Genomic DNA, 12,239 nt, shown 5'->3' on the forward strand with positions numbered 1-12,239 from the left:
ACACACACACACACACACACACACACACACACACACTCTTTCGGTCTGTAGTGTATGCAGCCGTGTTATATCCGCCCCCCTCCAGTGAGCTCCTGTCCGCGGCTTCCTTTGCCCTGTTTTGCGTCCACCTCCCTCTCTCTCTCTGCATATTGCTTTCATTAGACATCTCTGCCTCTTTCTCACTTGCGCGCACACACACACACACACACACACACACACACACATTCACACACACTCCTCCCTCCCTCCAAGTGCTTCAAGTCCGGCCCCCCTGATCTCTATGTCCATTGGCTTCCACTGGGTCTATTTCTCATGTCCAGCCCCCCTCCCTCTCCCGTCCCTTCCCTCTCTCTCGCTCTCTCTCTCTCTCTCTCCCTCTAATGACCGTCCATTGGTGTTGTTATTGCGCGTCCCGTCCGTCCCTCCTCCCACTCCCACTCCCACTCGGGTGCCTCGGCCCTGCCCATGTTTTTGTATGTCGGGTGTCCGTCCATCGCCTGACGTTCAAGTTCGCCGGGAACGTCACGTCCGTGCACTTGAACTTGCACAGCTCAGAGGGGGGGTTGAGGGGAGGGGAGGGGTGGCGGGCGGGGGGTGGAGGGGGGGGCTTTTGCCATTTTTTCCATCTCTCTCCCCTTCTCTCTCTCTCCATCTACCTCTCTCACACACTCTCTCTCTTTTTTCTCCGCTCTCCTTTCTCAAAAAAGCCATGACGGCGATTCTGCGATCCATCTTCGCCTCCGCGCCATCTTTGTATTATTTCTAATTTATTTTTATTTTTTTCCTCTTGTGGATGTCAAAGGCGTTGGATGAAGATATTTTCTGCCCCACCGGAGTCTCCTCTGTAACCCCGGCTCTCCCCGATGTGATCCGCGCTGAACGCCGCCGCCGCCAGTCACCATGTCTCGCCGCAAGCAAGGCAAACCTCAGCACTTAAGCAAGCGGGATTTTTCGCGTAAGTAGAGATAACAAAAAGAAAGAAAACATGTCACTTCTGGCTCCTTTACAATACATGCAGCACAGAGGGGGAAAGGGAGGAAAAAGGGAGCTTGTGGACACCGGACGCACCGCTCGGACCCTGGACTTACCAGCATGGAGAGAAAGTGCGACAGCTCCGTGCGTAAAGCCATTCTGAGATCTCAAAAGCCCGAAAGACAGAAAAAAGTTTTGTTTTTCGGTTTACAACCTTTACCGCACTTTTGACACACGGTGAGAATGTGCATTCATATGCTGATAGATGCACGCGCTGTGTCTCCGATGCCCCTTCGGTCTCCGGTCAGTGGAAGCGCGCAGAGCTCCCGGTAGCAGAGCGCGTTCTCTCCGCGGAGCTCCGTGGAGAAATCATGCCCGGAATATCGCCGTCTGATAGCTGCTCTGCAGGACGGTTCTCATCTGCTCTCTCGCTCTCTTACTCTCTTGTTCTATTTGAGGATAATATTCAGGTTAAAAAAAACCCAACAAAAAAACAAAAAAAAAACAACAACTTGGATTTTTGGAACGAAGGGGAAATCTTGTGTTTGACTGTTTACAACTACCTCCTCCTGTCAGCAGCTCGGCAGTAGATAAAACACAAATCTATTTATCTGAATGCATAACATGATATTGCTTCCCCTTGTAAAAGCTGTTTGTTGATGTTTAGTTCAGATGAGAAGCTTCCTTCACTAAGCCGGCACTACAGCTGCTACTGCTAAGACTTAGAGAGACAAGAAACACAGCAACAGGACACCTCACTCAGTCCTGTCAATTTGGGATTATTTCTTATTAAGCTATAAATTTAAACCAAGGAAAAAAGTCACACGACCCCAAAGTTTCATGTGCAGTTGAAGTGAGGACTAAGAGTCAGCTCATTTAAACACAGAATATTATTTTAAAAGGAGCAAAATTCGAAACGTGTTTGGGGAAAAAAATCCGACTTTACGCACTTAAACTTCATATTGACAAGTTTATTATGGCTAAATATGAGACGACACGAGAGAGCAGATATGTGTGTTTTGAAACTGCGGGATGATTATTAAAGTGGTGCCTATCACCGCACCATGTGCAGCACTGGACGCCACCTTGCAGCGTTTCTGAGGCTCTCAAAGTGGCCCGAACATCTAAAACCAGGAGATATTTGGCCATTTTTTGACCAATCAGTGCTTGATTATGTTTCGGTTTGTTGGCTGGCTTTCTCGTATGTTTTCTTTGGGTAGAGATTGTGTATGTATGTGTAATGCGTGTATGTATGTATGTATGCGCGCGTGTGTGTGTGTGTGTGTGTGTGTGTGTGTGTGTGTGTGTGTGTGTGTGTGTGTGGCCCCGGCTGGGTGACAGCGCAGCCACTATGTCCACGAACCGTCGCTAGGAGGCAGAGCGCGATCAGAAAATCCAGCACTGAGCTCGAACCTGATCAGTTTCACTGCCACCCCTATCTACACGGGCTACTATTTTGCGATCTCTTTAGAATATAGGGATAGTATACAAGACATGGCAAGGACGGGAGGGAGGGAGAAGGACCCCCCCCTCCCCCCAACACCTCCCTATATCCAAATCTACACATCCTCTTCATCACATCAAACCCACCTCCTTTGCTTGTATCTCCTTGCATCACATTCGTACACAAGTGCAGACTGAAATCAGCATGAAGCTACGCTATAATATGCCTGCAGACCTCTCCGTTTACCCTCTCTAACGTTACACCCCACATATGTTTGCATATAATCGGTTGAGTTACTATTGAAGCACAGTATCACTTAAAAGAAAACACCCATTGTTGGTTGTTTCTTGTTAGATCACCTGCGATTTCTTTTCTTTCTTTTCCTTTTATTCTACATTTTTAACGGATTTCTGAGCAAGCAGTGCATCTCCGGTGTTTGTGGTGTCACTTCACAATCGACTTGTAAAATGTTACCACCATAAAGCAGTGCTTTTTGTAACGTTAACTAATATATGGCCATCTCCTTCCGAGAATTAAGATCACATTTTGATTATTATTTTTTTTTCTTCAAAAAGTTCAGATAATATCCTATCACATTATTTGGGGCAGAAAGACAGACACATAAGTTTACTACGTGCTTCTATCGATCTATTAGGCTGGCAGAACTGTCGACCTCATGCTTACTCGGTTCAGGACATTTATTCCTTCCTTTCCCCGTCCTGTAGGGAAGGTGAATATGCATGTTTTGATAGATTAACGGACAGCACAGACACTCACTGTACCTCTCTTTATTCTAGCCAGCTGTGGAGCCTTGAAAAGAAGATACACATGTGATTCATGCATGTTTTTATTTTAGGGAAAATGAACTCTGTGGATGGAGACTTGCTAGAATCAAAAAAAAAAATATAACATTTAGGTTTCACCCTTCCCTCCTCGACTTCAGTTAAATCCAACTGAATGTTTGTTTTTTTCATATCAGCGGATATCTACTCTTGAGTTCAACTTCAGAGGTGAGGGGCTTATGCAGCTTTCATTAGATTTTTTTGTTTTTTGTTTTTATCTTGATCTGTTGTGTAACGTGCATTGTATTGACCTAAAGTTAAATCAAAGAGGAGCAGGGTGGGGTGTATGTGTGTGTGTGTGTGGGGGGGGTGTTGATAGGATGGGTGGGGGTTAGTGGTGGTGTTGGTACGATCCGGGAATTTATCATGTTATCTCCATGTCCCAGTTTGTGCACAGATGTCGTGCAGGATCGCAGCATTCAAATGATATTTCCTTGAGGGGATGTAGTCCACATTCAGACCCTATCTCTCTTTCTCTAACACACTCTCACACACACACACACACACACACACACACACACACACACACACACACACACACACACACACACACACACACACACACACACACACACACACACACACACACACACATTTGTACATTTGTGCATTCCCACACACACACACACACACACACACACACGAACACACACACCTACACACACACATTGTTACACATCCATGCACAGGATCCCTTTTATCAGACAAAATCTGTACCAATCACCCAGACAGTGAAAATTAAAATCTATTTTTTGACTCTCAGTGGTTTTAAGTTCATTAAAATGTGAAATTGGCGGCTGAGTAAAGAAGGTCAACATGCATTAGGCGGCTAGCACAGAGTCAGACTCTTCACCTTGGACTGGAAGATTTCCTTTAAAAGAGGGACAGTGAATTATGTCCTCCCGTCTCGCTCCTCTAATTCAGCGGGCCGCTCTCTTCACACTCCTCTCCCTCTGCTGCAGGACGGGCTGAGCTCTCACAAAAGGCTGCTTAAAAAAAGTAGTTAGGAGTTAATCCGGCCCTCGGAGGGGTGAGGAATCGGGTTGAACGGCTCTTTTTTGGGTGATTTCTCGCTGTACAAGCAGCTGATATTTAAGAACTGTAAGGCAGGCTCATGTAATCAGGGCAGAGGGAAGAGTTCTCCTTCTCGCTGACGCACTTCACCGAGCCGCCTGCCTTCCCCGTCCTCTCCTCGGCTCTGACGCTGCTCTGTGACAGTTCTCCCTTCTGCTGATTACAGGATCAAAATCTGTACAAACAAGGATAGACAAGTCATCCACATATTTAGCTTATGTGTTTAACCGTCATTTTTCTAAGCTCTCCCTGTCATTGGCTCGGAAATTGTTATCTTTGAGGAATCTGATTTGAGCTTTGCAGCTATTCAGCATATTCTTTCCCACCATTTCACTCTTCTGATGTGTGATCCAGACCAGCTCCTGCTGTAATCATTTCTCCCATATTGCATGCATTTCTATCATTACAAGGCACATTTTCTCGTCCCCTTATTGTGTGCACTACATGTCAGCTTGTATTTAGCTTTGACTCTTGAGCTCGGATCCTCTGTGTGACTTCCTTTCCTCTTGTCATTTATTCTCACAAATAGTTCAATCAATAGGTTTTAATTATAGAACAAATCTGAACATGTGCTTGTTGCTTTTGTTGTTGAGCGTAACCGTCACTTGCTTAATTCACTCTCCCTCTTCCCTCCCACCCTCCTCTTCTTCTTCCTCCATGCCTGTTCTCCCCCTCCGCCTCGCCAGCAGCCGAACCTCTGTCCACGGCTGTCATCTCGTCGGAGGAGCTGTCGGAACGCTGCTCGGAGCACTCAGAGGAGAGCAGCAACTTCAATGGGCACCACCCAGGATCGGCCGTGGGCCGGCTGGCCCGGTTGGGTCATGACCCCTCTCACCCCTCTCTGGAGCAGGACCTGCTGACCTGCGGCCAGTGCCAGGCCACCTTCCCCCTGGCGGACATCCTGCTCTTCATTGAGCACAAGAGGAAGCGATGCCACGGGCCCCCCTGTCTGACTGTTGGCCGGGGGCTGGACAAGCCCCCCTCGCCGTCCCCTGGCCTCGCCCTAACACCATCGCCTGCGCTGGGCTCCCGGCGCAGCAGGAGGCCTGTGGAGGTGGGCGTCCAGGCCACACTGGCAGAAGACGACGAGGACAGGTTCTCGACGCCTCGAGGGATTTTTCCCAAACTGGAGCCCCTCCCAGGTAACCAGACTTGTTTTTACACCAACACACTGCCTTTGTCTGGATTAAACCACAGTTGCACAGGTACTCAAATTCAGACAGACGCGTCTTTCTGAGGCTGTGAGTCTTTGCAGAGGGAGTGATTATTGGCTTATGTGAAGATAAAAGGAAGTTAAATATGATAAATCAATCAGAGATGTATTTATAACAAACATTTGATCCACACTGACGGATAAATGAACTCTTCCAGCTTTCTTTGTCCCCATCCTACCTGTCTAAATGGGATTTACCCGCTGATAGGGTTACGTCTGTGTGTAACATCAGGCCTTGTTTTTCTACCAGTGACACAATGTGCGAGTGTCGTGGTAGTTTCCAGTCTGGCGTCCATGTTCCTGCTGGTCGTGTGTGGGCCGTCGCTGACTGAGCTCAAGTGCGTTTTTAGGGGACACACATGTCAATCATGGCGATGGAAAGACATGTGATTGGCTGAGCACTGTTTGGGGGGAAAGTTTCAGACAAACAACAACAGAGGGACGTCACAGGTGGGGAGGAAACCTGAGAGAGTACGCCTCTGTTTTCATTTATAGCACACAAAAAAAGGGACACACACTGCTTTGATTTACGACAGCTTTCCCTCCGTCTGTGAGTTTGTGTGTGAATCGTCTTCTGTCTTTACTGTCTCGAGTAAAGGGCAGTGTTTAGTGTGTCTCGGATAATGTTACAGATCCACGTCTGCCTATTTGTCCTTTGACTGATCCACGGGAAAACAATGCAAAAAAAAAAAAAAAAAGTATGCATGTGTCCTCCCAGTTTCCCCAGTTTAGCCATGGTACCCAAACCCCTGTGGGCCAGATGCAAAGAGACTTGATGACCTTGACTTAGTACTGCTGGTCAGTGTGTGAGTGCTCCTGGGAGACCACATTGTGTGTGTGTGTGTGTGTGTGTGTGTGTGTGTGTGTGTGTGTGTTGCACTGGATGCTGGAAAAACTGTGTTTGTGTGCGACTTTTCGTCTGGGGAGTAACTGCAGCCTCTTTCTGGGATTGGGTATGCATAATGTGTGTTCTTGCATAACACTTGTGTGTGTGTGTGTGTGTGTGTGTGTGTGTATTTGTGTGTGCAGTTCTCTCATGTGGCCCTAGCAGATGTGTCCTGCTCTCGGTGTGGTTTTGCCCCCCCTTTCACTGCCATCTTACCCGCAGAAGCCCAGTTCTCCATCCCTTTCATTTGTTTCCCTCTCTTCAGTTTACCTCCCTACCAAACTTCATAGGTGAAATACTCGATTTTACTCCAGTTTTATCTTCCATTTCCTTCCGCCTCTTTTCTCAGTGCAAATGAGAGGCGAGTGGCGAAAGGGAAACGCCAATTTTAGTTTTTCTCTTAGTAGGGAAAGTCGTTTATTTAAAGCGTCTTAACGCCACTAATTATTTGTTGCAGCGCCATTTTTTTTTTTTTCCTCGTGCATTTTAATTAGCAGTAGTTTTTAGTGGCGGGCTGCCTGTACTAAATTAGCCGTTACAGAAAGAGAGAAAAGGGGAGGGGAAAAAAAAGGGGTGAAGATGAAATAGAGCAGCGGAAACACAGCAGCAAAATACACACTTTATCACTCTGCTCGCTGAACGCAACTCAGGATTCCTAAATGTTGCAGTTTGTTTCCATTTTAGAGTTAGGCTGCATTTGAGGAAGTCGAAGCACAATGAGCGGTTGTCGTCAATTATCTCAGTTCTCACAGTTTTCAGAGGCAGGACGGGGCGATTAGGAAAAGTTTTGTCAAAGATGCATTTGTGTCTGCTGTGCGTCAGCTTTAAGGACGTAATGCCACTTTTATTTTATTTTTTGGGGGGGGGAAAAAGCTGCTTGTATCTCTGCTGTGACAATACATTTCAACACCCACTCCCACACACACACACGCACACACTCACTCACAGACACTCACCGGCTAAACTGGGTTATTAGAGCGATTTACATCATAATACAGGCGTCTGGTTGCTTCAATAGCATTGTGTGTGGGAACGTCTTGGTAGGAACAGCTGTACACTCAGACAGGAGGAGAAGAAAACAGGACAGCAGCGTTATATATCTTGTCTGAAGTTGACGTCAAGCCGAAGCAGCAGACAGACCGAGCATTATTAAACGCTTAAACCGAGGAGAAAAACTGGCTCGTAAAATATCCATCTGTAATGTGAATGCATCATTTTATTTACATGCCTCCTCTTTAATCAGAGAGTTCTCAGGAGCTGGTCTCAGCCACTGGGCACACACACACCACCTCACAGGCTGAATTTACGCAACACATCCATCCTCACAGGCGATAATTAAAGCCAGTATTTCCCTCCCCGACCCCAGCTTTCATCCTAATTGACCCCAAACTGTCACGCTGAGGTAAATATGTGAAAGGCAGAAAAAAAAAAGAAATCTGCAGGAATTTAAGCCATGATGATCGGCGTCCAAAAAAGCATTCTTAATGACAATAAAAGGAGGCAAGGGAAGAATGCGTGTGTTTCTTATTTGTAAATGCTGGCTTGGCATTCCACTGTCGACCGTCTTCACAATAAGGCCTCAGCTCAGCAAGAAGGCATCAAATTCACCACAATAACTAAACTGAAAAAAGCATTTCAAGTATTTTGTACTGACTATCAACACTAAATATTTCACATTAAACATTATGTCAGCAGATTGAAAGTTTTACTCGGTAACATCACAATCCAAATGTTTTGTTTTTATTCTGTCTCGTGGTATCGAGGGAATATTTTCCCCCTATGATGCAGATATTGTGATTCTTTTTCCTTTATCACTGCATATGTAGCATGTTTTTCTGCATGCATCTTGCCTACATAATGGGATGTCTGTGTATCTATGTCCTCGGTCGGAGAGAGAGAGAGAGAGAGAGAGAGAGAGAGAGAGAGAGAGAGAGAGAGAGAGAGAGAGCTCCTTTGGCTGCTGCAAGGCTCAGAGGAACACAAAGCGTCGGACTTGTGCCGGAACGCTGCTATTTACATATCAAACAGCCTCGACCGTGAACAGACATTACCTGTGTGTGTGTGTGTGTGTGTGTGTGTGTGTGTGTGTGTGTGTGTGTGTGAGAAAGAGAAGACTGTACAGGCAAAATGCCGATCAGGGATGCAAAAAAGGCAGCACACCCGCCCACCCACACCACACACACACACCACATGCACTCGCACTCACACACACACCGTTAGTGCTCTCTCTCTTGCCCATTTATTCTATTAATCCCTGACTGAGATGAAAATTCTGATTATAATCCCTGAGGCACCCCTCATTCAGAAACAGCATCGCTAATGTCTCAAAAGAGAACGGTTTGCATGTGTGTGTGTGTGTGTGTGTGTGTGTGTGTGTGTGTGTCTGTAGGTTGATGGGTAAATGGCCATGTCTCTTTTAACTGAAAGAAGAAAAAAATTCTTGGCTTGGAAATTGAAAATTTAGAGGGAATTCTTTGTGGATTATTTCGGCTGTAAATACCATTTCCGCTGTCCGGTTTTGCCAATTGATTTCTCATAATTGGCAACAGGAATTTAATCTGTCCCTCAATGGGAAATCAGTGATAATATGTGTGTTAATGAGCTGAAATTGATACTCAGCCAGTGCAAAGAATTATTCATTTTATTGACCATTGATTTTATTGAGCAATATTGACTGATAAGCTATATTAGCATGGTGATATTTGGTTATTAACAGAGATTATATCGATTGTTGTGCATGTTGTCAACTCACACACAAATCTTTATTTATTAGATGCATGAATATTTTCTCTCCTGAAATATGAAGAGCCTCCTGACTTCTAGCCTTGTAATATGAGAATTGTTAGCCTGTGATCTAATGACCCACCTCAATACACATTAGTGCATTTTTAACACCCATCATTGTCTGGCTCGGTGTCAGATCTCTCTCTGTCGCATGCATATTCTCTCGCTCCTCTTCTTCTTTTTTTTTTTCTTTTTTTTCCCTTTTTGGCTCATGCGTCCGTCTCTCTCCCTGCAACATTAACAGTCAATGCAAATCAGGGAAAGCCAATTGATACTGAATCAATTACAGTATGTTTGGTGTGTGTGTGTGTGTGTGTGTGTGTGTGTGTGTGTGTGGTGTGTGTGTGTGTGTGTGTCTCATGCTGAAGCACATCCCGGCGAGCCTACAAAGAGATTTCACACACTGGCTGCCATTACTAATCTATTGTTGCTCCGTCTTTCTTTCTCAACACAAGATTTTTTATTTAGTGGACTCAAGTGCAGCATTTGAACTGCAGCGTTTGTCTCCCAGTGCAGCGAGAATCTGACTGTGTCGACATTTTGAATGAGCTTTACTGAATGTAAACATGTTCGGGGTGTGCAGAGCATCAGTTGAAGGATAACACATACAACAGGCCTCTGGAATGACTGGAAAAGCTAATAATGTGCCAGCGAGGCCAACAGGCTCTATTGTGTTTTATACTCAGCGCTCATGAAAATCCTCCATAAACTGCATATTTGCTGATTATTGTCCTGCTGTAAATGTGTGGGTGTGTGTTTGCAGAGTGCGTCTGCAATCCAGACGGAAACTCAAAAGAAAAAAAAATTGGACCTCAGTGCTTACAAATTTTGGATGCAGTAATAAAAACACGGATCGGAAAAGTAATGATTTTTTTATGTTTGCTCAGAATAGAACCTGAAGTCCTCCTTGTGAAATGTTAGCTTCTGCAGAGATAGTCCAGAGCATGCTGCTGGCTTATCCTTTATCCTGTTTGGTCATGCTTGATGCACACATGCTCATATTCCCTCGCCTAATAAAGAATTGAGGCAGAGTCGTTAAATCTATCCAAGTAAATTTAAGGGGAAATTAACAATTTCATACAATCTTTTGTTATAAGTTGGACGTTCCCGGAGAACAAAGAATGGTTATCAAGAAGCATCAAAAGAGAAATAGAGACTTGTGCTTGCTTAACCCTTCATCGGGCAAGTGATTATTTTTGGTAATTGTGGTACACATTTCAAATGGCCACCCTTCTGCACCTCAGAAAGGTCAAGAAGCATGTGATCCTCACTCAGCCAATCAGAAGAGATCACCCTCCTGCTGTTGTGGCATTTGAACCAAATATGGTAACTTTGTCAATGTTGATTTTTCTAAGTGAAATTAAAAACGTTTGAATTTTTTTTTAAACAGAAACAAAGTTCTGTTATGTCCCCCCAATGACACTCTGAGGTTGAATTTTTTAAATTTCAAAGTATTTCAATGAGTGCCCTGTAAAGGGTTAAATCCTACATTTTATTCAACTTTTATGTTTTTTAACACATTGCATACTTTTCCTTTAGTTTACATTTGTGTCTTTGAAGCTGGGTCTCTGATTTGTGATACACACTCAACAGACATCACGTGATGATTAAACCTTGAATTTGATTGGCCTCGGACTGAATGTGACCTTTGACCTCTTATTGCAGCGGGGCCAGCACAGTGACAAGAGAAGTGTTAAGTTGTCGAAAGGAAACGGAATCATAAACAGCACAACATGCAAACTGCACAGTGAGATCATTTACAGGTAGCTCGTGTCTTTGTCCACTCTGCACGTTTGCATACTCAAGTTTGAACCATGCACCTGTGTTCATTTAACTTTACAGCAGTCTGTAAGCTTTTTAACTTCATAAACAATACAATATCAAACATACATAACCCATAAGATAGTGTTTTTGTTGTTGTTGTCTCAAATGCATTATGTTTTGACATGGCAAATATAAGTCAGTGTAAAGGCACAGCTAGGTGTCATGGCTGCTCTACAAAAACCTTATAATTGTGCATGTGCAGGATTGATCAGGCACAGTCGGCCTTTTGTTCAGACAAATGGTCTGGATGCACAGGAAGTGATGGATTTCGCATGTGCAGTGGGTTCAGAATATACAGAAGTGCAGAGCATGAGTGGCAATCATTGCCACCGCGGCTGAACAACTCAACAACAACGACGTCGACATCAAAGGTTAAAAAAGAAAAAAAAAAATCCCTGAAGAGAAAGACGTCATGCTGCCCACACACTCTGACGGACAGCTGATCCCTGGGAAGTCTGCGCCGTCGCCGCGACGATGACCAAGGGCCGAGGCAGATGTTTAAAAAAAACAAAAGATGATCTCGTTCGGTAAACCATTCGAAAACAATGACTGAGAACAATAAGACATAAAAAAGACCTGAGTTATTTCCCAGTTTGCAGTACTTGCAGCTGTGACAGCGTCTCTGTGACGTCACGCAGACTGCTCTCCATGATGGAGGATTGTTTATTGATCTGACTCGTCGTGTTTATGCGAACGATTCGGCGTCCGCGCTAACATCTCCTCCTCCTCCTCCTCGTCCGTGGTGAGAGGGAAAGCTGCTGTTTTTGGCTCGCTCACTGCTCCCTGTGTGTTTGTTTATCCCTCATAGACACGCACACACTCATGCACGCACGCACGCACGCACGCGCACACACACACACACACACACACACACACACACACACACACACACACACACACACACACTCTGCTCGGTCTGCTCAGAGGGTGCACATGTAACTCAGCTCTCTTATTATGTTGAAGGCAGTTGAAGGCCTGTTCATAAAACTGTTTATACACTACAAAGCTTATTTATATAGGCCACTGGATTACAGACTGGCTCTGCACACACACCACACACACGCACACACACTCTGTATATTCATGTCTTCTTGGCTTTAAATGTGTACATTTATCAGTTCTTCTCATTGAAACTGCAGAATGTCTACGTGTGTGTAAATGAGTGACATGAAATGTGTGTGTGTGTGTATTTGTGGGTGT

The 12,239-nt window shown here is 45.0% G+C and overlaps 1 protein-coding gene across 2 annotated transcripts in view; it reads left to right on the forward strand.

The window, feature by feature from the left end:
• The first annotated feature begins 249 nt into the window (after positions 1-249).
• The window catches only part of LOC306835462 (B-cell lymphoma/leukemia 11A-like), a 52,553-nt gene continuing 40,563 nt past the window's right edge, over positions 250-12,239 (forward strand). Inside the window, exons 1-2 of one of the 2 annotated variants that reach the window (XM_079362008.1) lie at positions 250-955; positions 5,019-5,474. In XM_079362008.1, the coding sequence (XP_079218134.1) occupies positions 901-955; positions 5,019-5,474 (511 nt within the window). In that variant the 5' untranslated portion in view covers positions 250-900. The remainder of the gene's footprint in view (positions 956-5,018; positions 5,475-12,239) is intronic. The other variant, XM_079362009.1, reaches the window with a different exon arrangement.

Source organism: Symphodus melops (genome assembly GCF_947650265.1).
Source record: "Symphodus melops genome assembly, chromosome: 15".
NCBI classification, from domain to species: Eukaryota; Metazoa; Chordata; class Actinopteri; order Labriformes; family Labridae; genus Symphodus; species Symphodus melops.